Raw genomic sequence first — 25,869 nt, 5'->3', positions numbered from 1 at the left:
ACGTATTTAAAGGGAAGTCGCAATGTTGACAGCTTTCCCCAACCCACAATCCAACCCCTCCATGTTTTTCAACTGGTCGTTCAGAACAGCACCGTTTCCCCTTAATTGAACGTCCCAGAATGTAAAAACGTTCTGAATGTCCCAGAACGTAAAAACGTTTTGAACGTCCCAGAACGTAAAAACGTTCTGAATGTCCCAGAACGTAAAAACGTTCTGAATGTCCCAGAACGTAAAAACGTTTTAAACGTCCCAGAACGTAAAAACGTTCTTAACGTCCGTCCCAGATCGTAAAAACGTTCTGAACGTCCCGGATGTAAAAACATTCTGAACACAGCCCTGTTGTGCCCTACTACCCTTAAAGGTGCAGACAATCAATATCAGAAACAATATGCAACACAGCTCTTATGTCCATATTACAAATGTGATGGAGTTGTATAGAGTAGACCCCCTTGTTCTCTCAGTCTTACTGAATGATTCTCTCAGTCCTCCAGTCCCTTCATCCACCCTTTCCCCATTTGTAAACTCCACTGTGTTAGCCAGCCATTCCTTCAGTTTCAACATCTTAATAAAGACTTTTATTTGGGGTGAGGACATCTATTACGCCGTGGTCAAGTTCTCTCTCATTCATTATAACAGAATTCTGCACCCCAGACATACCAGGTCGGCTTTTATATGTGATTTTAACCAGACCTTGTTAGCTCAGGCCAGGTGACATTGTCCTGGCCGGCTATAGAGCTCGCTTCACCAGGGAGGCATCAGTGTGCTGAAGCCAGGCTGAACCGAACTCATACAGTACCTGGACAGCACTGGTATTGTATTCCACTCTCCATAGAGCACATCTCCAGTGCTTAATAAAGAGGTGAGCGTTGTAGTTGCTGGGGTTGCTATGGGGTAGAGCTACCTGAGTCCAGTATTTGGCATAGCATAGTTATAATAGTTGTATCAGCATGGGCCATTGAAGTATAAAAAGGGTCTCAAACAAGATGTGTGACTCATATGGAGGCTATTAAGAATGGCATGTACTTCTTTGTCCTCTAGCACAGCCCTCTTTGAATGGACTGTAATAGGCTACAGGAAACTCTGTTCGATAAAAGCATTCATGCAGGAGAGTTCTTGTACTATTCACAAAAGAGCTGCCTGGTGTTCATTTAGCTCACAAATAGCCATGTATGTGTACATGTTTTCTTGGTCAACATGGATGTAGTACTGCTTGGGCTGCAGAGAGCAGCCAAACGGATTAGTTGGCGTAAAGCACAGCAGTCAAGAATATAATTACTGACTTGGTAATGCAGACTCTCACCTCTCTATCTTCCAAGAAAACATGCTCCTCCAACTACATTCATAACATGTCCACTAGACTAGATCATGTTGTCACTCCAGTACACCAGTAGCTCTCTGTAATTAAGGAGACAACATACCTACTCCTCTGTTGATTCACAATTACCTTCATTGTGATTCAAATTATACTTATAGTTGTCTGTTTTTTTTCTTTCTTTTGGAGCATTTCTGCCCCTCTTCTTCAATACATGTACAGTAACTGAAATATTCATACGTCAACAATTATTTCTGTGTTTCTCAGATAAGGGACGATAATAAGCGGCATCACCCCTGCCTTGTGGATTTTTCCAAACTGCCTGAAACAGAAAAGAATTACAACCTGCAGATGTCAACTGAAACCTTGAAGTATGTCCTGCATTATAAGTAACACTATATTAGACCCACTGAGAAAAGGAGGAAGACAAGGAGAGAGATATGACAGAAGGTGTGGGTGAACCAGGGGCTCAGTCAGGAAGTAGACTAAAGGCTCTCTCTGTAACGGCTGTTGGTGGAAGAAGGTGAGGACCAATGTGGAGCGTGGTTTGTGTTCATCCTTTTATTAATGGAACTGAACACTGATTAACAAAAACAACAAAGAGAACAACCGAAACAGTTCTGTCTGGTGCAGACACAAAAACAGAAAGCAACTCCCCACAAACACAGGTGGGAACAGGCTACCTAAGTATGGTTCTCAATCAGAGACAACGATTGACAGCTGCCTCTGATTGGGAACCATACCAGGCCAAACACATAGAAGTACAAAACCTAGAACAAAACCTAGAATGCCCACCCCAACTCACGCCCTGACCAAACCAAAATAGAGACATAAAAAAGAAACTATGGTCAGGATGTGACACTCTCCTGCTGGGCTCTCAGCACCTGAAACACCCCAGTGTTCCTGACATCGCCCACCTATCACCGTAGGACATCTGCTATTGATCCACTGACAGCCCACACTGACGCTGAGAAATGAAAGTTTCACGAGACAGAGAAGTGTGTGTGAGTGATGCGTGTGTGTGATTAGAGAGGGCGGCAAAGACTGCTTTGATTAACGTTCATCTACAGTGACATTGACACAACAGAGACAGACAGCGTGGGCCCCGAAAGAGCAGCCCCGCCCTTCTGCAATCACACCACATCTCTCCTTTGTCCTCTTACTATGACAAAGCAATGAGAGCCTGCTGATAGTTGTACCTAGTGAATAACTCTTCCCTAATATGTCTTTAAGGGGATATCTATGGTTTCATAATGGACAAGGACATGCATGAGTGAACAAATCATTACTCTCTTCACGTTGGTTCTATTGCCAGTCTGTGTGATTTGGAAATAGGGCAGAAACCCACCAGACCTAGTATCATAACATTAAGCCTGCTGATTATAGTATTTAGTAGAGTGTGAAGGCAATGTGAGTGTCTTAAACTGTCACTTACTAAGAACGCTGATCCTGTGTAGACAGATCTAATCCCCAGGTTGGGGAGTGTTAATATGTGTGTCTCTTCACAGGACCCTGCTGGCATTAGGCTGCCATGTTGTCCAGGTCAACGCCAACGCTGAAGAGGACCTGAAGAAGATCAAACTCCCAAAAAAGTAAGTGTACTGTAGAGTAACCGAGGATGGAATGGACAGAGAATGGTCAACATCAATAACCCAATACATTATATACCAACTTCTAGATATGTAGACGTAGAACACGTATAGGATAGTAGAAATATGAAACATCTAGACATATGTGGGTTTTGTCCAGGGATTAGTCTTGATAATGTCCTGTTTTGATTGAAGCTACATGATGTCGAATGGTTACAAGCCCACACCACTGGAGCTGTCTGACGTGAAAGTGACCCCAGGTCAGGAGCTCCTGGTGGAGAAACTGGCGGAGAACGCCCACAACGTGTGGGCCAAGGACAGGATCAAACAGGGTTGGACCTACGGCATTCAGCAGGTAAAGCACACAGTCATCTGTGTTAAGTCTTTGTGAAAGGACTGCAGGTTCATACTATCCCAGCTCATACAGTACCACACAAAGGTTTTATAACAACTGACAAAACAAAGACCCTCTCTCTATGCAAGCCACAACAAATGGGAAATGGGACACAACCTCCACCACCTCCTGCAGAGTGAGGAATGATGCTGAAAGGATTCACAGAGTTTAGAGTCATAGTAATAACATCAAAAACTCAATGACCCTTAGGGATTGGCAGTGCAGTCGTAACAAGCATTGGCCTAGAGCGGGTCCCTGGAGTGGTGTGTGTGTGTGTGTGTGTGTGTGTGTGTGTGTGTGTGTGTGTGTGTGTGTGTGTGTGTGTGTGTGTGTGTGTGTGTGTGTGTGTGTGTGTGTGTGTGTGTGTGTGTGTGTGAATCTAACTGCCTGTCTTTTCTCAATGCAGGATGTGAAGAGTAAGAGGAACCCTCGCCTGGTGCCATATTCTTTATTAGACGAGCGCACTAAGAAGTCCAACAGGGACAGCCTCCGTGAGGCCATCCGTACTCTGATTGGATACGGGTACAACATCGAACCTCCAGACCAGGATGGCGGTAAGTTATCATTACCACACAAACCCATGCTGACATCCATGGTTAGGATGTATAGAACAGTAGAAGACTTCCTGTGTTGATACTGTGGCTGTCCTCACACCCAGCAGGCCACGTGGTGGAGAGACTGAGCATTGACAAAATACGCTTCTTCCGCGTGGAGAGAACGTATGCGGTGCTGACAGGGAAGTGGTACTTTGAGTTTGAGGCGGTGACGGGAGGTGACATGCGTGTGGGTTGGGCCAGACCTGGATGTAAGCCGGATGTAGAGCTGGGTACTGATGAGCTGGCTTTCGTCTTTGATGGATACAAGGTGAACCCTCCCTTCTTCCTCCTACATCATTGAACATCATGCACTCATAGAGTGAACGTTTAACTTTGTGTTAATGCTAGCTGATGATAGGATACACTGTAGAATAGATTTGTAGGTCCTATAATTTAAGATTGAGTAAGATTGCAAAGGTTAGCCTGACTGTGTGTGTGTGTGTGTGTGTGTGTGTGTGTGTGTGTGTGTGTGTGTGTGTGTGTGTGTGTGTGTGTGTGTGTGTGTGTGTGTGTGTGTGTGTGTGTGTGTGTGTGTGTGTGTGTGTGTGTGTTTTTATCTTCAGGGTCACCGTCTGAACATGGGCAGCCGTTTCTTTGGGCGTTGTTGGCAGGCGGGGGATGTGGTGGGCTGCATGATCAACATGGAGGACAAGTCTATGATTTTCACCCTCAATGGAGAGATCCTCATTACCAACAAGGGCTCCGAGCTCTGCTTCGCCGACTTCGAGACGGAGGATGGTAAGTGTGTGAGACTGAAGATGTTGGGCATGTAAAACAACCAGCAGTGTGTGAGACTGAAGATGGTGAGTACTGTATGTAAAACAGCCAGCAGTGTGTGAGACTGAAGATGGTGGGTACTGTATGTAAAACAGCCAGCAGTGTGTGAGACTGAAGATGGTGAGTATGTAAAACAGCCAGCAGTGTGTGTGTGTGAGACAGAGGATGAAGAGTGTGTGTCACGGACCTCTCTAAGCTCTGCTCCCTCTCTTATGTCTCTGTGCCGCCGGATCACTGACAGACATGCTGACAAGTTAACCTAAAACCATCATGCTGAGAAAATGAGTGCAAAATCAGTGCCTCCCCATTATGAAATGACCTTTATATAAGGTGACACTTCTAAATTGACTTGGATAGATTTGACCCTCCCCCAGCTGTGTGTGTGACAGGTGCTCTCTCTCTCTCTCTCTCTCTCTCTCTCTCTCTCTCTCTCTCACCCCTCTCTCTACCCTCTCTCTCTCTCCCCTCTCCCCCTTCTCGCTCTCTCTCTCTGGCTCTCTCTCCCTCTCCCCCCTTCTCTCTCTCTCTTTCTCTCCCTCCTCTCTCTCTGTCTCTGTCTCCCAGGTTTTATCCCAGTATGTAGTCTGGGCCTGTCCCAGGTGGGTCGTATGAACCTGGGGAAGGATGCCAGTACCTTTAAGTACTACACCATGTGTGGTCTCCAGGAGGGCTTTGAACCCTTCGCCGTCAACATGAACCGTGAGGTCACCATGTGGTTCAGCAAACGCCTCCCCACCTTTTTCAATGTGCCAAAGAACAACAACCACATAATGGTAAGACAGACAATAATATCTTTTAGAAAATCAATATTGTAATATACAGTTGAAGTCGGAAGTTTACATACACCTTAGCCAACTAGATTTAAACTCAGTTTTTCACAAATCCTGACATTTATTCAGAGTAAAAATTCCCTGTCTTAGGCCAGTTAGGATCCCCACTTTATTTTAAGAATGTGAAATGTCAGAATAATAGTAGAGAGAATGATTTATTTCAGCTTTTATTTATTTCATCAAATTCCCAGTGGGTCAGAAGTTTACATACACTCAATTAGTATTTGGTAGTATTGCCTTTAAATTGTTTAACTTGGGTCAAACGTGTTGGGTAGCCTTCCACAAGCTTCCCACAATAAGTTGGGGGAATTTGGGCCCAATCATCCTGACAGAGCTGGTGTAACTGAGTCAGGTTTGTAGGCCTCCTTGCTCTCACACATTTTTTCAGTTCTGCCCACAATTTTCCATAGGATTGAGGACAGGGCTTTGTGATGGCCACTCCAATACCTTGACTTTGTTGTCCCTAAGTAGTTTTGCCACAACTTTGGAAGTATGTCCATTTGGAAGACCCATTTGGAGGAAAAGGGGAGGCTTGCAATCCAAAGAACACCATCCCAACCGTGAAGCACCGGGGTGGCAGCATCATGATGTGGGGGTGCTTTACTGCAGGAGGGACTAGTGCACTTCACAAAATAGATGGCATCATGTGTAAGGAAAATTATGTGGATATATTGAAGCAACATCTCAAGACATCAGTCAGCAACTTAAAGCTTAAGTCTATTAAATCTATTTTGTGAAGTGCACCAGTCCCTCCTGCAGCAAAGCACCCCCACATCATGATGCTGCCACCCCCGTGCTTCACAGTTGGGATGGTGTTCTTTGGCTTGCAAGCCTCCCCCTTTTTCCTCCAAACATAACGATGGTCATTATGGACAAACAGTTCTATTTTTGTTTCATCAGACCAGAGGACATTTCTCCAAAAAGTATGATCTTTGTCCCCATGTGTAGTTGCAAACCGTAGTCTGGCTTTTTTATGGCGGTTTTGAAGCAGTGGTGTCATGACGTTGGCCTGGGGGTAGGTTTATGACAGTCATAAATACCTCTTCCCCCTTTTTTCCTCTCTCTACCCTACTGATGTTACATTTGAAAATCCCTTTGCTTAACATAGAGATTCTGGGAACATCAGAAGGTGGGGGGAAATTAACTATATTCTGGTAATCCGACCAATTGAACATATGCGGTGGTACTTAATGAATATGATGTCAGTTCGGTTGTCATCTGAGACATTTTCATCAATGATAAGATGACATAAACTCTACAGTGGAAAGTCTACACATCAAAGTTATCGCATTCACATGGAATTGTTTTTCAATTTAAATATTTGAATATGAAATTATTCGTGATGGGATGAAATGTGATTTTAGCTTCTAAAATGTGAGAATTGGGTTTTCATAAGGTTAGGGCTCTGCTCAATCAGTGCGCCCCCCCCCCCTCTGTGAAGAGACACAGGTTATAAAACTTTTCAGACACACCCTTCTCGCTCCACTATATAAAGCCTTGACGAAAATGTAACCTCCTGTTCCGAGGATGTGGGGACGACGGTCCGATGTCAGAATGGTTCAGATAATAACTACAGAACAAAGCCAACATCAGCGTGAGCTTTGGTTGCGAATGGTATGAACTTTGAACTCTTATTCACTACAGAAGTGATACCTCCTAGCCGTTGAGTTAGCAACAGCAGCTGCAAACGAGGGTTAGGAAGGAACACACAGAATATCCCGTCTATCACACAACGACGTTACTACAACGTATCCAATTGACCACCAGAGACATTCTTCAAAGGACAAAGGACTCGGTTGGCAACACAGCCTTCCATCTACCACCAACCTACCGAAGCGCAGCTCAGAGTAAATATTTATTGCATTTTCCTTTTCCAAATGGGCGGTAATTTAGAATGCATAAAATACTGTATTTATAATAGCACACTTTCTTCCTTTGGTCTTCAGTCTTCCCGCTCTTTCACTTAAACCCAGCCCTTTTCTTTTGTGTAACCAGCTGTCATATCTGTTCCGCCCGCTAGGGACGTTTTCCTTTATGACGTAATTTGTAATCAAGGTCTAATTCATTCTTTGTATATGTAATTCTGTGTGATTCGTTAGGTATTTAGTAAATTAATAATTAAACCCAATTTTGCATTGCTGATTCAACTTGTTAGCCAGGGTTTGTGAAGATAACCAAGAATTTACAACTTTCGGATGAGACTGAATTAAGGTGACGATTAATATTGACTGCTATTGATGTAAAATATTACTAGGAAGATAACAGCTCTATAAATATTATTTTGTGGTGCCCCGACTCTCTAGATAATTATATTTACATGATTAGCTCAATCAGGTAATATTAATTACGGATAAATTATTTTATAGAATAGCATGTCATATTACTTAATCCGGCATAGCCAAAGACACGACAATGGCTTCTTCCTTGTTGAGTGGCCTTTCAGGCTATGTTAATATAGGACTCGTTTTACTTGGATATAGATACTTTTGTACCTGTTTACTCCAGCATCTTCACAAGGTCCTTTGCTGTTGTTCTGGGACTGATTTGCACTTTTCTCACCAAAGTACGTTCATCTCTAGGAGACAGAACGTGTCTCCTTCCTGAGCGGTATGACGGCTGCGTGGTCCCATGGTGTTTATACTTGCGTACTATTGTTTGTACAGATGAACGTGGTACCTTCAGGTGTTTGGAAATTGCTCCCAAGGATGAACCAGACTCTTGGCTGATTTCTTTTGATTTTCCAATGATGTCAAGCAAAGAGGCACTGAGTTTGAAGGTAGGCCTTGAAATACATCCACACCTCCAATTGACTCAAATGATGTAAATTAGCTTATCAGAAGCTTCTAAAGCCATGACATCATTTTCTGGAATTTTCCAAGCTGTTTAAAGGCACAGTCAATTTAGTGTACGTAAACTTCTGACCCACTGGAATTGTGATACTGTGAATTATAAGTGAAATAATCTGTCAGTAAACAGTTATTGGAAAAATGACTGTCATGCACAAAGTAGATGTCCTAACCGACTTGCCATAACTATAGTTTGTTAACAAGAAATCTGTGGAGTGGTTGAAAAACAAGTTTTATTGACTCCAACCTAAGTGTATGTAAACTTCTGACTTCAACTGTACATATATGTAGAGGTCCACAGAAGGTGAAGATAATAGGCTATTTCACTATATTGTTTAGAATGAGTAAATTAACTGGCAAAAAAATGTATCTATGCCAGGTGACCAGAATAGATGGCACCATCGACAGCCCTCCCTGTCTGAAGGTGAGTCACAGGACGTTTGGGACCCAGAACAGTAATGGTGACATGGTATATTGTCGTCTGAGCATGCCCGTGGAGTTCCACACCTTCTTCAAGACCAGCCCTGTCATGGACATGAACGGAGTGCACGAAGAGCACGAGTCCCTCAAACTCAAACACAGGTCAGACCTCTTAATACATTCACTGTTGTACAACACAAACACAACCTCTAAAAGCACGTTATCTTCTCACATTTGAAATGTTTCTTCAACGCTCATGTTTTCCTCGTAGACATCCACTGAAGTCCATGAGACACAGTCATGACGGAATAAGAGGAACAGATTACAGCAACATCACCACGGTATGAAGTGGATGATAAACAGCTACTGATGGTGCTTGGTATAATGTCACCATTATAGACTTCAGGTGTTGTAGATCAAGCTAACCTGCCACCATGTTGTCTTGCAGTACTACTACTCTGTCAGGGTATTCGCTGGTCAGGATCCATCCTGCGTGTGGGTGGGCTGGGTCACCCCAGACTACCATTATTATAGCAACCACTTCAACCTCAGTAAGAACCGGACGGTGACAGTTACCCTTGGAGACGAGCGTGGGCGGGTCCACGAGAGGTAAGCATGTTGTTAAGGAAACCCTCATCCTCATGTCGGTATCAACAGTAATGATCAGTGCTAATCAAATACCCATCTCTCTCTTCTTTTCTTCCCCTCTTCCTCCCTCACCATTCCCCAGTGTGAGGAGGAGTAACTGCTACATGGTGTGGGGAGGGGATGCCACCAGCTCAGGCCACTCATCCAGTCGCAGTAATGTGGACCTGGAGATAGGCTGCCTCATTGACCTGGCCACTGGCCTGGTGACCTTCACTGTCAACGGCAAGGAGCTGGCCACCTCCTACCAGGTACTGCATTGCCAACTACACAGAGTGTCTCTGTACAATCTCTCTCCTATCACACTTTATCGCTTCAGACTCCTTTCTGCTGCTATCAACCCAACACTATCTGTCCCATCATGCAGTCTGCATCTTATCAGACCTGCATCATCTCTAGAAACATATCATTCTGTCCTGATCTCTTCATTACTCATTGTAATAGTCACTCAGTCCTCCTGCCTCGGGCTCAGAAGTAGGGTTGGGCTGTCTGTCCTGCCTGCCAGCTCTTAACCCAGCGTCTGGCTGTCTCTGTATGTACTTTCAAAACAGAGAAAAAAATCTCCCCTTTGTAGGGTATGATCTTCTTCATTCGTCCCATCGCAGAAACACGGTGAGCTTTTAAACTGTTCTGAGTCATCCTGCCAGCCTCTTCCCTAGTCTCTTTCAGCAACGCCTGACCTGACACCAATGTACATAGGCACACACACACACACACACACATACTCACACAAACACACACACACTAAGTCAGATAGCTACAGAACATCATGCACTTTCACTTCCAAGCTGCTCTCTAAGTCACCCTCTATTACTGCGCCTTTTCTGTCTGCAAACGTCTTACGTTAATGATGTGCTGTTTCTTCTCCAGGTGGAACCCAACACAAAGCTGTTTCCTGCTGTGTTTGTGCGACCGACCAGCCCCAACCTCTTCCAGTTTGAGCTGTCCAAGATAAAGGTAGAGTAACTCGATTCGAATCGCTACTTTCCTGACCTAAAGTGTGTTCCATTTTTCCCCGGTTCTACTGGTATACAATCGGCTGTGTGGACCACAACGTCGCTCTGTGTGACCTCTGACCTCTACAGAACACCATGCCTCTGTCGGCGGCCATCTTTAAGAGTGAGCATAAGAACCCAGTGCCTCAGTGCCCTCCGAGGCTGGACGTCCAGACCATCAACTCAGTGCTGTGGAGCCGCATGCCCAACACCTTCCTAAAGGTGGAGACAGCCAGGGTCAGTGAGAGACACGGCTGGGTGGTGCAGTGTCTGGAGCCCCTCCAGATGCTGGCTGTGCACATACCTGAGGAGAACAGGTAGACATTTACATGTGCTTATACATACTGTACACACATACACAGAGGCAGCACACACACCCTGCTTGAGGACATAAGCGCTCCTGTATACTGCCATTCTCTGTTTGAACATTGTACTGAACCCCATTGACCTCCCCCAGGTGTGTTGACATCATGGAGCTGTCTGAGCAGGAGGACCTGAGGACGTTCCACTACCACACCCTGAAGCTCTACTGTGCCCTGTGTGCACTGGGCAATACCCGTGTAGCACACGCCCTCTGCAGCCACCTAGACCAATCCCAGCTGCTCTACACCATCGACAACCAGTACCTGTCGGGCATGCTGCGTGAGGGCTTCTACAACGTCCTGATCAGTGTTCATCTGGAGACGGCCAAGGAGGCCCGCCTCATGATGAACAACGAGTTCATCATCCCTGTCACTGCCGAGACTCGCAGCATCCGCCTGTTCTCCGATGCCACCAAGCACCACTCTCCTCCCGGCGTGGGCCTCAGCACCTCCCTGAAGCCCCGGCTCAACTTCTACCCCCCCTGTTTCATCAGCACCAAGAGGGAGCAGCAGCTGTACAGCCCCCAAATCCCCCTGGATGCCCTGAAGGAGAAGGCCATCACCATGCTGACTGAGGCCGTACAGGGCGGTGGGCATCACATCAGAGACCCTGTAGGGGGCAGCGTGGAGTACCAGTTTGTGCCCATCCTGAGGCTGATTGGCACGCTGCTCACCATGGGCGTGCTGGGCAGTCAGGACGTTCATAAGATCCTGCTGCTTATCGACCCCAACGTGTTCGCGGAGCATCACGAGGAGGCGGCCACCGCGGTGACGGAGGCCGCGGAGAAGGAGGGACTGACAGGTGCCGAGGAGAAGGTGGTGGAGGCCGGGGAGGAGGAGGCTGCCAAAGAGGCCAAGCAGCCAATCAAAGGTCTGCTGGAGAAGAGGCTGCCTGAGCCAGTCAAACGACAGGTAACATGGTCACTGAGACAGAGTCCCTGCTTCAGCTAGTCTTTCAATCACATGCTCTGCAAAATGCACTGACATTTATAGTCCGTTCCAAAGTCACTTAACCATATAATGTCTCTGTATCAATGATTTCTCTTCTCATGAGTCCACTCAGATACAGTATGTGTCATTAGATGCAGCGGTCTAAGGCACTGCATCTCAGTGCTAGAGGCGTCAATACAGACCCTGGTTCGATTTCAGGCTGTATCACAACATAGGGCAGCGCACAATTGGCCCAGCGTCGTCCCTGTTAGGGTTTGGCCGGGGTAGGCTGTCATTGTAAATGAGAATGTGTTCTTAACTGACTTGCCTAGGTAAATAAAGGTTAAATAAAAAATTAAAATTAATTTCTGTGTATCCAAATCCCAGCTGATGTTAAATGTGGAGGTTGACAGATTGTCTCTATGTGTTTTTCTCTCTCGTAGATGTGTGAGCTGCTTCACTACTTCTGTGACTGTGAGCTAAAGCATCGCATCGAGGCCATCGCGTCCTTCTCAGACAGCTTTGTCTCCAAGCTGCAGTACAACCAGAAGTTCAGGTACAACGAGCTGATGCTGGCCCTCAACATGTCTGCTGCCATCACCGCCAAGAAGACCAAGGAGTTCCGTTCCCCTCCCCAAGAACAGGTACACACTGAAATAGAAATAACCTAGGATGGCCTCCTGGTTAAAGGAAATGGTGAGTTTATCATCTCTCTCCTGTAGAGTCATAGTATGAGAAAGTCACAGGCAAGCAGTTTTATTCACAGACTTTCGGACGTGGCCGTAACTCTGTAATTGAGTTAGGCTTTTTGAAATGCTGCCCACTTCATGAGGACTGGGATGACTGCAGACATCTGTGCGTGTTAACCTTGTTACACGAGTATTAGATAGAAGTGTTTGCACATTAACACAGGACAGGCTGCTGCTCCTAAGCGAGTGTTTGCACACATACACACTTTAAAAAGGGCACATTGTTCTCATAAACCTCAAAGTGATCCTCTGGCCGCCTCTCCACTCTAAACTAAGAAGAGAGTATTTGGGGGGAGTTGTGGGAGTGTTCAGTCATTTTTCCACATTCATGGGTAATTGATTTCTTCCTTTTCCTTAAATTCCCTTTGGTTTTGTGTCATTGGGTTCTTTCTTTTGTGGAGAGCACAGCTGGCCCGGAGTGACTGAGTGAGGCTTAGTGACCGGCTCTATAACAGTCTAACAGCTCCCCAAAGATCTTTAATTTGTGCATGTCCCTTCGCTGCCCAGCCTCAAGGCTGTGGGAATCCATCCCTGTCTGCTGTGTCATTGTCACTTCAGGTTTACCAGGGCTCTTTACGACCCGCCCCCCCGGCCCTGCCAGACAGGAGGGAAGAACACCCTCATCTCATCCACAGTATGTCAGGGTCACAGCTCCCTGCTCACTTCAGCACTTTTCACAAACTATAATGACTTTTTACCTGGCTCCTTCAACTTCTCCTACTGCACACAAGCTTTGCTATTTTCTCTGAACTATTGATGTATAAAGTGTGTAGGGCCATTGTGTAGCACAGTCATGTGGTCTAAATGACAGTCTATGTGTGTTTCAGATTAACATGCTGTTGAACTTCAGTACGGGGGAGGACTGCCCGTGTCCAGAGGACATTCAGGAGGAGCTCTATGCCTTCCACAACGAGCTGCGGCTGCACTGTGGTAAAAAAACACCATCAGGTTTTATATGACCAGTCTGGAGATGGAGATTATGATCTGCCGTCTGACTAGGATTAAAAATGAATGTCAGCATCAAATGGTCTGTGGTGGAAAATGATATCGTAGAGATGAGCTGTGGAATTCATCGAAAACAAAAATGCCGGCATTGGAGATGTACTTTACTTACAGCAAAGGGGACACAATGCTTGTCCAAATAGGACTGGATAAAACACACACAACAAGAGTCAACATAATAGCATTTTTACTTGACAAACGGTGTAATATAGCTTGCTCTCATCCTGTATCCTTGTAAATATCTGTGTATTGTCTGAGCTCCCCAGGTTGGTTTGAATTACAGGGGGATGTTGTATTAGAGCTTCCGGTGTGTTTCTCGGCAGAATGGAAGGCTTCTCTATCTCTGCAGATGTCTTATAGTTCACTGCCTCTCCAGATTGCTCTGACGTCTGAATGTTTTGCTAAATAATTAAAGGCTTGGTCCTGGGGGGGGGGGGGGGGGGGGGGTACTCTACCAATGTAATGTCTTCTACAGTCACACTGCACTATGCAGCACCGTAGAATGGAGACTGCAGGGAGATAAAAAGGAAGGACACAGAGGGAAAAAATAACGCTAGCAAAAGAAAACCTGTAATACACCTGAAATATGGCGCTAGATTGACCACTAGGAAGCAACATTTGTCCAGGAGTGGGATATTGGTTTCATCTCTGTGCCGTGTGCTTGTGTAGGAATCCCTATGGAGGAAGAGGAAGATGACCAGGACACGTCTATTAAAGGTCGTCTGCTGGCCCTGGTCTACAAGGTCAAAGGTCAACCTCTGAAGACTGAAGAGGAGCCCACAGAGCAGGAACAACAAGCCCCCTGTAAGACTATTACTTCTACAACTATGTCAGAGCCAGCAATAACATGACCTGGTGACTGTGGAATCCACCTCATTCCCGTAGTCCCTGAAGATAATACAGTCTCTCAGTAATAACACACGTTTCCTAATAGACTCTTTGTTGGAGGTTATCCTATTTTTCTCCTGAACAAGCCACTGTTTACTCTCTCTGGCTAACATAGGTGGATGGGGAAATTGAAAGGAGCCGTGTAGCAGCTGAATAGTGATGCTGGCATACAAGCCCTGTTCCATTTGTCTGGCATGTAGCACAGACACCCAGTTGCATCCATTTCCATTTCAATGTCTTTTTCAATGTTATTATGGTAATGTGGAGCCGGCAGAGGATTGGCTGCTCTGCCTGGCAGTGAGGGGCATCTTCACTCAGTCCTCCTTCTCTTCTGCAGAGAGAGAGGAGAAAAACACTGCACTGAGATAACTCAGGCTTCTTCATCCTGATCTTACACACATACACGCACACACACAGGCACACACAAATATACACAAATGCAGAGCTCTGTACCAGTATGGAAATTGTCTGACATTCTTCAAGTACAATGCAATATCAGAGGCTACTAATTAATTCACTGATTGCCACTAATCACTTCCCTCCCTTCCTGTCCTTCAGGACAGACCACTGTCACAACACTGTTTCACCATAGCAGAATCCTTCCCTCCCTGTCCTTCAGGACAGACCACTGTCACAACACTGTTTCACCATAGCAGAATCCTTCCCTCCCTGTCCTTCAGGACAGACCACTGTCACAACACTGTTTCACCATAGCAGAATCCTTCCCTCCCTGTCACAACACTGTTTCACCATATCAGAATCCTTCCCTCCCTGTCCTTCAGGACAGACCACTGTCACAACACTGTTTCACCATATCAGAATCCTTCCCTCCCTGTCCTTCAGGACAGACCACTGTCACAACACTGTTTCACCATAGCAGAATCCTTCTCTCCCTGTCCTTCAGGACAGACCACTGTCACAACACTGTTTCACCATAGCAGAATCCTTCCCTCCCTGTCCTTCAGGACAGACCACTGTCACAACACTGTTTCACCATAGCAGAATCCTTCCCTCCCTGTCCTTCAGGACAGACCACTGTCACAACACTGTTTCACCATATCTGAATCCTTCCCTCCCTGTCCTTCAGGACAGACCACTGTCACAACACTGTTTCACCATAGCAGAATCCTTCCCTCCCTGTCCTTCAGGACAGACCACTGTCACAACACTGTTTCACCATATCTGAATCCTTCATATTATCGGGACAGTTCTATTGAAACCTTTTATGACGTTTAATTATCATTTTACTGCCCTGTAAGACAATAAAGCAATCAATAAAATGAAAGCCCTATCTTGAGTTTAGAAGCCTCTCTGTATCCAGCACAGGAGGTTGGCGTCACGTTAATTAGGGAGGATGGGCTCATGGTAATGGCTGGAATGGAATAAGTGGAATGGTATCAAATACATCAAACATGTGGTTGACACCATTCCATTCACTCCGTTCTCCTGTGGTATGTATCCAGGATGGGCTACACTTGTAGTTGAGATCAGTACATTTCATTCAAAGGAAAACATGTTTGCACTTTTCCTGACCCCAAACCAATATGGGTACACCTCACTGACTATAATAATAGTGCTGCTGGCAAGGACAAGTGCCCAATTTGCGGCAGGTAAATTTGGTCTGGAAGATGCAACAGTGAATGCAGACAGTGAAAGGCAATCTGTCCCCAGACCGTTAGACTGGCCCTGATGTGGACCATATGAGACTCTCCACTATTGATCTCACAAGAGAGAGGACATAAATATAGAGGTTGTGTGTTTCCACAAACACTTGTTTTGATATTTTTTTGCCCATGTTCTCAGTTTTTTTCCAGACATGATTTATTCTAACTGTGCTGGGTTCAGAGTTCCTACTGGGTTCAGTCTGGGTTCAGGGTTCCTACTGGGTTCAGACTGGGTTCAGGGTTCCTACTGGGTTCAGGCTGGGTTCAGGGTTCCTACTGGGTTCAGGGTTCCTACTGGGTTCAGACTGGGTTCAGGGTTCCTACTGGGTTCAGACTGGGTTCAGGGTTCCTACTGGGTTCAGGGTTCCTACTGGGTTCCTACTGGGTTCAGGGTTCCTACTGGGTTCAGACTGGGTTCAGGGTTCCTACTGGGTTCAGACTGGGTTCAGGGTTCCTACTGGGTTCAGACTGGGTTCAGGGTTCCTACTGGGTTCAGGGTCCGTACTTCTATGACCTCTGAATAGGAGTGTGGAGGACAAGATGCTGAAGAGTGAATAGGAACGGGTGCACTGCAGTGATTGGATGCCACTTCAGTGACCACACTCTCTCTTCCATCCTGATAGAACTTCCAGAATGCCCAGAGGTGTTGTTTTGGAGAAGTCCCACTAATCATCTCCTACCCCCCTCCCCTTACCCACCTAATTCAGCAGTGACCCAAGCTCTCCTGTGCAGCCCCCCTGTCCTCATCTCTGAGGGGTCCAATTACATTTAGCCAGGCGTTTTATGGGCCCTCTGCAGCCACTGTCCCTACACCTGTTTCTCTCCCTCAGGTACTGTAACACCTCAGCAATGCAAGCCCCTCTAATTGGTGTGCTCCCGGTCAATGGGGGCACATAAAACTGTGGTGAGAGCTGTGGTGTGAGCTGTGGTGAGAGCTGTGGTGTGAGCTGTGGTGAGAGCTGTGGTGTGAGCTGTGGTGTGAGCTGTGGTGTGAGCTGTAGTGATGATCGACAACCCAGTGTTGAGAGTTTTACTCTGTGGAGTACAAGCCAAGCCAATCAACCAACAAGCAGAAACAGAGACCTAAAAACACAGCATTCTGATTGCTCTGCTTGAAAATAACTATTATTGATTGCATGCAAATTGTCCCTTCCCCACTGCTCTGAACTGGTTACTGTTCTCCCTTTGGCGAGGCTACCTAAGCTTGGAAGACACACACACGCACACACATACACACACACACACATCACACACCACCGCTATAAACTGCCTTCCACCGCCACAGACCTATTGATCTGATTTTAATGAAGCCTTAAGGGTTCCCTTCATATGAGCTGTCTAAACAATGACTCAGTTGACCGGGAGAGGCAACAGGATATGGTACAGTACTATTAATACCTCTTACTCTCCCAGTGAGTCACTTTTTTACATAATAGAGCTTCGATTCCGCTCCGCCGTGAATGTACTATTGCCTTTTCATGAATGAACTAGCAAAAGTGTTTTCTTGACAAATCACGGAAAACAATGACATTAACATTGCTCATATAATTCATTACCTCTTCTTTTGAGAAGAGACTTGTTGCTATGTGTGATACACAGACAGAGTTCTGCTTTCAGCAGACTGGAGCCTTGTGAAGGCAAGAAGAAAGAGAGAGAGACAGCGGCTTCTAATTCCAGGTCTTATCATGTTCTGAATTGAGTCTTTCAATGACTTCCCTTTCATCACTCTTGCATGGTGACAAGTAGGATCAGCTGGTCAATTCTCTTTAACAGCAGTGATGGGGCTTTGTGACCAGGGCTGCTACTGAAGGGTCTGAAGAACCCTGCTCTGTCTCTCACTCACTTTTCAAAGACGTCTAGAGAGGGTCATTCTCTGTTCTGTTCTGTGTACATAATGACACCCAGGCACATTGCCATCAATATGTATACCTACAAGCAATGTTCCCTAAAAATTCATTCAGCACTGAGGAAATTTCAGATCTTCTGTGCAACTTCCAGCGCACGTTTACTGTGAACTCTGAGGCTGTACCCGCTTTAAGTTACAGTTTTAACAGTGTCCTTGTAGGCTAATACATTATCACCTCATATTGGCTTTGCTTGAATTGCCATGTCAATGCATTGTTGTTTGGGCCATTTTTTTAATAATATATTTCCAAGTTTGAGGTAGGCTATATGATCACGCCGGTAATAGATCCATTGCTGTATTACTTGTGAAGCACAGCTGAGTGAGCATACATTTAAATCATTTGCTTTTTATTTGTATTTTTCTGGGTTGATGGTGCCTGTATCTGATGGTCTGTCTCAGCGGAGGGAGAGAGCAGCAGACTGATGGTCCGCCTCTCAACATCCCTACGCTCTCCGTTTCCTCCACTGACACTGACCAAAAAGGGACACGGCAAAACTCAAGTCGGACCGCATTATGTCTGCCTCATGCACAAATTCATGTTGTTACTCCTACGAACAGAGAAAGTGAAATGTTCCTCGATTTTAAAAAAGACCCAAGCCGCTAATAATAACAACAACACGAGCCTACGGATACACTTTCCTACTCATTCACTGAGTACTGAGTAGAAATAGGAAGAAGGCACATTTTATGGCTTATAAAAGTGTTGAGTAAAAAGTGTTGGCGTAGGGCTGAGCGAGAACTTAAACATGAACTCACTCATACAGTGGGGCAAAAAAGTATTTATTCAGCCAACAATTGTACAAGTTCTCCCACTTAAAAAGATGAGAGAGGCCTGGAATTTTCATCATAGGTACACTTCAACTATGACAGACAAAATTATTTTAAAAATCCAGAAAATCACATTGTAGGATTTTTAATGAATTTATTTGCAAATTATGGTGGAAAATAAGTATTTGGTCAATAACAAAGGTTTATCTCAATACTTTGTTATATGCCCTTTGTTGGCAATGACAGAGGTCAAACGTTTTCTGTAAGTCTTCACAAGGTTTTCACACACTTTTGCTGGTATTTTGGCCCATTCCTCCATGCAGATCTCCTCTAGAGCAGTGATGTTTTGGGGCTGTTGTTGGGCAACACGGACATTCAACTCCCTCCAAAGATTTTCTATGGGGTTGAGATCTGGAGACTGGCTAGGCCACTCCAGGACCTTGAAATGCTTCTTACGTAGCCACTCATTCGTTGCCCGTGCGGTGTGTTTGGGATCATTGTCATGCTGAAAGACCCAGCCACGTTTCATCTTCAATGCCCTTGCTGATGGAAGGAGGTTTTCATTCAAAATCTCATGATACATGGCCCCATTCATTCTGTCCTTTACACGGATCAGTCATCCTGGTCCCTTTGCAGAAAAACAGCCCCAAAGCATGATGTTTCCACCCCCATGCTTCACAGTAGGTATGGTGTTCTTAGGATGCAACTCAGCATTCTTTTCCTCCAAATACGACGAGTTGAGTTTTTACCAAAAAGTTATATTTGGGTTTCATCTGACCACATGACATTCTCCCAATCTTCTTCTGGATCATCCAAATGCTCTCTAGCAAACTTCAGACGGGCCTGGACATGTACTGGCTTAAGCAGGGGGACACGTCTGGCACTGTAGGATTTGAGTCCCTGGCGGCGTAGTGTGTTACTGATGGTAGGCTTTGTTACTTTGGTCCCAGCTCTCTGCAGGTCATTCACTAGGTCCCCCCGTGTGGTTCTTTTTGCTCACCGTTCTTGTGATCATTTTGACCCCACGGGGTGAGATCTTGCGTGGAGTCCCAGATTGAGGGAGATTATCAGTGGTCTTGTATGTCTTCCACTTCCTAATAATTGCTCCCACAGTTGATTTCTTCAAACCAAGCTGCTTACCTATTGCAGATTCAGTCTTCCCAGCCTGGTGCAGATCTACAATTTTGTTTCTGGTGTCCTTTGACAGCTCTTTGGTCTTGGCCATAGTGGAGTTTGGAGTGTGACTGTTTGAGGTTGTGGACAGGTGTCTTTTATACTGATAACAAGTTCAAACAGGTGCCATTAATAAAGGTAACGAGTGGAGGACAGAGGAGCCTCTTAAAGAAGAAGTTACAGGTCTGTGAGAGCCAGAAATCTTGCTTGTTTGTAGGTGACGAAATACTTATTTTCCACCATAATTTGCAAATAAATTCATAAAAAATCCTACAATGTGATTTTATGGATTTTTTTCCCCCTCATTTTGTCTGTCATAGTTGAAGTGTACCTATGATGAAAATTACAGGCCTCTCTCATATTTTTAAGTGGGAGAACTTGCACAATTGGTGGCTGACAAAATACTTTTTTGCCCCACTGTATAAACAGCAGCTCTTTAATGTATTCGTTGACAGTCTCTCTCTAGTCATGGTTTTAAAAGTTTTGAAATCTCACAGTATCAACTTTGCTGTACTGAACTTTTGTACCTGCTACGTTACTGCAGACACGGCCATCTGAGCCATCCGATTGGCCAGCGGTTGGCCTCTAGTGCACTTAATTTGCTCTCTGGAATGTCTTCAGTGTATCTTCATGAAATGGTTGACAATGGCAACAGTTGGCCTACCCGGCACACAGGGCAGCTGAATCAGGTGCACCTACAGCTTGAGACAAATAAAAATAATAGGAACACAAGGCTTTATCATTGGGTTTTTACAGAAATGTTTGGCGATCGACTAGGAATGCATTGGAGATCAACCAGGCGATCGCGATGGACATCTTGGTGACCACTGTTCTAGAAGGTTGAGTGAAGTTCAATCTCGTGCTCTGTGGGATGATATTTCTGCGCGGCAGTTCCGGGGAGGCAGTCTCGGGGCTACTGCACTTAGAGGAAGCATTGCCTACAAACCTCTTTGAAAAGGCTCACTTCCCACACACTAGTTCCATCTACTATACTTCCGTAAACTGCTCTTGTTTTTACCACTACATATGCAGTACATATCCTAAACATGTAAAGAGGAGGAGATAACAAGGTTCTGCTGTCTGTTCTCTAGCCAACCTGAAGGAGTTGATCTCCCAGACCATGGTGAGCTGGGCTCAGGAGTGCCACGTCCAGGACCCCGAGCTGGTCAGAGTGATGTTCAGCCTGCTGAGGAGACAGTACGACAGCATTGGAGAGCTGCTCCGGGCCATGAGGAAGAGCTACACTATCAGTGCTGCCTCTATACAGGACACCATCAACCTGCTGGCCTCTCTGGGTCAGATCAGATCACTGCTATCCGTACGCATGGGCAAGGAGGAGGAGAAACTCATGATCGACGGTCTGGGGTAGGTTACATGTCAGTGAGACAGTCTACTGCACGAACATATATAGTCTGATAACCAGGGAGCTTTAAAGTACCAATGCTTAATTTAAGATACAATAATGATCTCAATCACTGTTCCAAGTATTATTTGACCTGTTCTGAGTATTCTGTGTTTTGTATTTCCATCCAGTGACATCATGAACAACAAGATATTCTACCAGCACCCCAACCTGATGCGTGTTCTAGGCATGCATGAGACGGTGATGGAGGTGATGGTCAACGTGCTGGGAGGAGGCAAGTCCCAGGTACAGTTCAGTACTGCTACAGATGATAGAGGAGACTATGATGTATCACAGCATCCATGACAGTTGTTGATGAGAGATTCAACTAGCACTGTGTGGCTACTGGGTAGGCGTCAGATGCAGCATAACACAACACAATGGCCAATTACGGGGAATGACTTTAATAAACACACTTGAGAATAAATATTGGTTGTATACAGTATTTGAAAAACAGGTTTTCCAGAGCTCCAATGTGTATGTGCTACAAACCAAGGCAAGGGAGGCTGTACTGCATGTAGAAGGGAGGCTGAGTGTGTGTTTGGGAAAGGAGGGGAGGGCAGTAATAAATGCACCACAGCAGGTGGTTATTCTCCCAGGCTGACGGCTCTCTACCATGACACTGGGGTATAGAGCCCGGCCTGGGGATGGAGGAAGGACAGAGGGGGGGTCGACATGGAATGGCATGGCAGGCCTTTTTTAGACATTCGTTAGTGAAGGGGATTTATAGCAACACGCCTTGAGGAAGCCAAATAGTCAGTAGACCCAACACAAGCCCAGAATAAAGTGATACTGTAACTGTACCCTCTCGTCTGTCTGCCTGCCTGTTTGTCTCTTTTTGATGATCACATGAGTTAAGCTTGTATTTATCTTTTAGGTCTTATAGTTGCAACAGTTTAACTACTAGTAGTTTCAAGTTTTATCTACTAATAATATGCATAGCTGTCAGAATGTCAGCTGAGTCTCAGTTTTATAGTGAGAATTGGACAGGTTGTGCCTCATCAACCCTAGTCTCTGTGTTTTCCTCTCAGGAGATAGCGTTCCCCAAGATGGTGGCCAGCTGCTGTCGCTTCCTGTGTTACTTCTGCAGGATCAGTCGTCAGAACCAAAAGGCCATGTTTGACCACCTCAGCTACCTTCTGGAGAACAGCAGCGTAGGCCTTGGTAGGTACACTGCTCCTGGTAGAGCTGGGCCTGGGGGTACACTGCTCCTGGTAGAGCTGGGGCTGGAGTACACTGCTCCTGGTAGAGCTGGGCTGGGCAGTACACTGCTCCTGGTAGAACTGGGCCTGGGGGTACACTGCTCCTGGTAGAGCTGGGTCTGAGGGTACACTGCTCCTGGTAGAGCTGGGCCGGGTGGTACACTGCTCTTGGTAGAGCTGGGCCGGGCGGTACACTGCTCCTGGTAGAGCTGGACCGGGCGTTACACTGCTCCTGGTAGAACTGGGCCTGGGGTTACACTGCTCCTGGTAAAACTGGGCCTGGGGGTACACTGCTCCTGGTAGAACTGGGCCTGGGGGTACACTGCTCCTGGTAGAGCTGGGCTGGGCAGTACACTGCTCCTGGTAGAGCTGGGGCTGGGGTACACTGCTCCTGGTAGAGCTGGGCTGGGCAGTACACTGCTCCTGGTAGAACTGGGGCTGGGGTACACTGCTCCTGGTAGAACTGGGCCTGGGGTCTGGGGTACACTGCTCCAGGTAGAGCTGTGCCTGGGGGTACACTGCTCCTGGTAGAGCTGGGTCTGAGGGTACACTGCTCCTGGTAGAGCTGGGCCGGGTGGTACACTGCTCTTGGTAGAGCTGGGCCGGGCGGTACACTGGTCCTGGTAGAGCTGGACCGGGCGGTACACTGCTCCTGGTAGAACTGGGCCTGGGGGTACACTGCTCCTGGTAGAACTGGGCCTGGGGGTACACTGCTCCTGGTAGAGCTGGGGCTGGGGTACACTGCTCCTGGTAGAACTGGGCCGGGGGGTACACTGCTCCTGGTAGAACTGGTCCGGGGGGTACACTGCTCCTGGTAGAACTGGGGCTGGGGTACCCTGCTCCTGGTAGAACTGGGGCTGTGGTACACTGCTCCTGGTAGAGCTGGGGCTGGAGTACACTGCTCCTGGTAGAGCTGGGCTGGGCAGTACACTGCTCCTGGTAGAACTGGGCCTGGGGGTACACTGCTCCTGGTAGAGCTGGGTCTGAGGGTACACTGCTCCTGGTAGAGCTGGGCCGGGTGGTACACTGCTCTTGGTAGAGCTGGGCCGGGCGGTACACTGCTCCTGGTAGAGCTGGACCGGGTGTTACACTGCTCCTGGTAGAACTGGGCCTGGGGTTACACTGCTCCTGGTAAAACTGGGCCTGGGGGTACACTGCTCCTGGTAGAACTGGGCCTGGGGGTACACTGCTCCTGGTAGAGCTGGGCTGGGCAGTACACTGCTCCTGGTAGAGCTGGGGCTGGGGTACACTGCTCCTGGTAGAGCTGGGCCTGGGGTCTGGGGTACACTGCTCCAGGTAGAGCTGGGCCTGGGGGTACACTGCTCCTGGTAGAGCTGGGTCTGAGGGTACACTGCTCCTGGTAGAGCTGGGCCGGGTGGTACACTGCTCTTGGTAGAGCTGGGCCGGGCGGTACACTGCTCCTGGTAGAGCTGGACCGGGCGGTACACTGCTCCTGGTAGAACTGGGCCTGGGGTTACACTGCTCCTGGTAGAACTGGGCCTGGGGGTACACTGCTCCTGGTAGAACTGGGCCTGGGGGTACACTGCTCCTGGTAGAGCTGGGGCTGGGGTACACTGCTCCTGGTAGAACTGGGGCTGGGGGTACACTGCTCCTGGTAGAACTGGGCCGGGGGGTACACTGCTCCTGGTAGAACTGGGGCTGGGGTACACTGCTCCTGGTAGGGCTGGGGTACACTGCTCCTGGTAGAGCTGCGCTTGGGGTACACTGCTCCTGGTAGAGCTGGGCTTGGGGTACACTGCTCCTGGTAGAGCTGGGGCTGGGGTACACTGCTTCTGGTAGAGCTGGGGCTGGGGTACACTGCTCCTGGTAGAGCTGGGCCTGGGGTCTGGGGTACACTGCTCCTGGTAGAGCTGGGGTACACTGCTCCTGGTAGAGCTGGGCCGGGCGGTACACTGCTCCTGGTAGAGCTGGGACTGGGGGTACACTGCTCCTGATAGAACTGGGCCTGGGGGTACACTGCTCCTGGTAGAGCTGGGGCTGGGGTACACTGCTCCTGGTAGAACTGGGCCTGGGGTACACTGCTCCTGGTAGAGCTGGGCCCGGCGGTACACTGCTCCTGGTAGAGCTGGGCCTGGGGGTACACTGCTCCTGGTAGAGCTGGGGCTGGGGTACACTGCTCCTGGTAGAGCTGGGCTGGGCAGTACACTGCTCCTGGTAGAACTGGGGCTGGGGTACACTGCTCCTGGTAGAGCTGGGCCTGGGGGTACACTGATCCTGGTAGAACTGGGCCTGGGGTCTGGGGTACACTGCTCCAGGTAGAGCTGGGCCTGGGGGTACACTGCTCCTGGTAGAGCTGGGTCTGAGGGTACACTGCTCCTGGTAGAGCTGGGCCGGGTGGTACACTGCTCTTGGTAGAGCTGGGTCGGGCGGTACACTGCTCCTGGTAGAGCTGGGCCGGGCGGTACACTGCTCCTGGTAGAACTGGGCCTGGGGTTACACTGCTCCTGGTAGAACTGGGCCTGGCGGTACACTGCTCCTGGTAGAACTGGGCCGGGGGGTACACTGCTCCTGGTAGAACTGGGGCTGGGGGTACACTGCTCCTGGTAGAACTGGGCCGGGGAGTACACTGCTCCTGCTAGAACTGGGCCTGGGGGTACACTGCTCCTGGTAGAGCTGGGGCTGGGGTACACTGCTCCTGGTAGAACTGGGCCGGGGGGTACACTGCTCCTGGTAGAACTGGGCCGGGGTACACTGCTCCTGGTAGAGCTGGGGCTGGGGTACACTACTCCTGGTAGAGCTGGGGCTGGGGTACACTCCTCTTGGTAGAGCTGGGTCTGGGGTACACTGCTCCTGGTAGAGCTGGGGCTGGGGTACACTGCTCCTGGTAGAGCTGGGGCTGGGGTACACTACTCCTGGTAGAGCTGGTGCTGGGGTACACTCCTCTTGGTAGAGCTGGGCCTGGGGTCTGGGGTACACTGCTCCTGGTAGAGCTGGGGCTGGGGTACACTGCCCCTGGGAGAGCTGGGGTTGGGGTACACTGCTCCTGGTAGAGCTGGGGCTGGGGTACACTGCTCCTGGTAGAGCTGGGGCTGGGATACACTGCTCCTGGTAGAGCTGGGCCTGGGGTCTGGGGTACACTGCTCCTGGTAGAGCTGGGGCTGGGGTACACTGCCCCTGGGAGAGCTGGGGTTGGGGTACACTGCTCCTGGTAGACCTGGGGCTGGGGTACACTGCTCTTGGTAGAGCTGGGGCTGGGGTACACTGCTCCTGGTAGAGCTGGGGCTGGGGTACACTGCTCCTGGTAGAGCTGGGGCTGGGGTACACTGCTCCTGGTAGAGCTGGGGCTGGGGTACACTGCCCCTGGGAGAGCTGGGGTTGGGGTACACTGCTCCTGGTAGAGCTGGGGCTGGGGTACACTGCTCCTGGTAGAGCTGGGGCTGGGGTACACTGCTCCTGGT

At 47.9% G+C, this 25,869-nt stretch overlaps 1 protein-coding gene across 1 annotated transcript in view; it reads left to right on the top strand.

The window, feature by feature from the left end:
* LOC109894526 (ryanodine receptor 3) overlaps positions 1-25,869 on the top strand; it is a 77,457-nt gene that overhangs the window by 5,620 nt on the left and 45,968 nt on the right. The window contains exons 8-27 of the mRNA XM_031829002.1: positions 1,580-1,683; positions 2,821-2,904; positions 3,097-3,256; positions 3,702-3,849; positions 3,957-4,159; positions 4,455-4,629; positions 5,233-5,441; positions 8,724-8,926; positions 9,036-9,105; positions 9,213-9,373; positions 9,495-9,660; positions 10,280-10,366; positions 10,495-10,721; positions 10,862-11,678; positions 12,140-12,340; positions 13,273-13,375; positions 14,117-14,251; positions 20,938-21,211; positions 21,380-21,494; positions 22,280-22,412. Of these exons, the coding sequence (XP_031684862.1) occupies positions 1,580-1,683; positions 2,821-2,904; positions 3,097-3,256; positions 3,702-3,849; positions 3,957-4,159; positions 4,455-4,629; positions 5,233-5,441; positions 8,724-8,926; positions 9,036-9,105; positions 9,213-9,373; positions 9,495-9,660; positions 10,280-10,366; positions 10,495-10,721; positions 10,862-11,678; positions 12,140-12,340; positions 13,273-13,375; positions 14,117-14,251; positions 20,938-21,211; positions 21,380-21,494; positions 22,280-22,412 (3,775 nt within the window). The remainder of the gene's footprint in view (positions 1-1,579; positions 1,684-2,820; positions 2,905-3,096; positions 3,257-3,701; positions 3,850-3,956; positions 4,160-4,454; positions 4,630-5,232; positions 5,442-8,723; positions 8,927-9,035; positions 9,106-9,212; positions 9,374-9,494; positions 9,661-10,279; positions 10,367-10,494; positions 10,722-10,861; positions 11,679-12,139; positions 12,341-13,272; positions 13,376-14,116; positions 14,252-20,937; positions 21,212-21,379; positions 21,495-22,279; positions 22,413-25,869) is intronic.

The sequence above is a fragment of the Oncorhynchus kisutch genome, linkage group LG7 (genome assembly GCF_002021735.2).
Source record: "Oncorhynchus kisutch isolate 150728-3 linkage group LG7, Okis_V2, whole genome shotgun sequence".
NCBI classification, from domain to species: Eukaryota; Metazoa; Chordata; class Actinopteri; order Salmoniformes; family Salmonidae; genus Oncorhynchus; species Oncorhynchus kisutch.
This window is presented reverse-complemented; position numbering and strand designations above follow the sequence as displayed.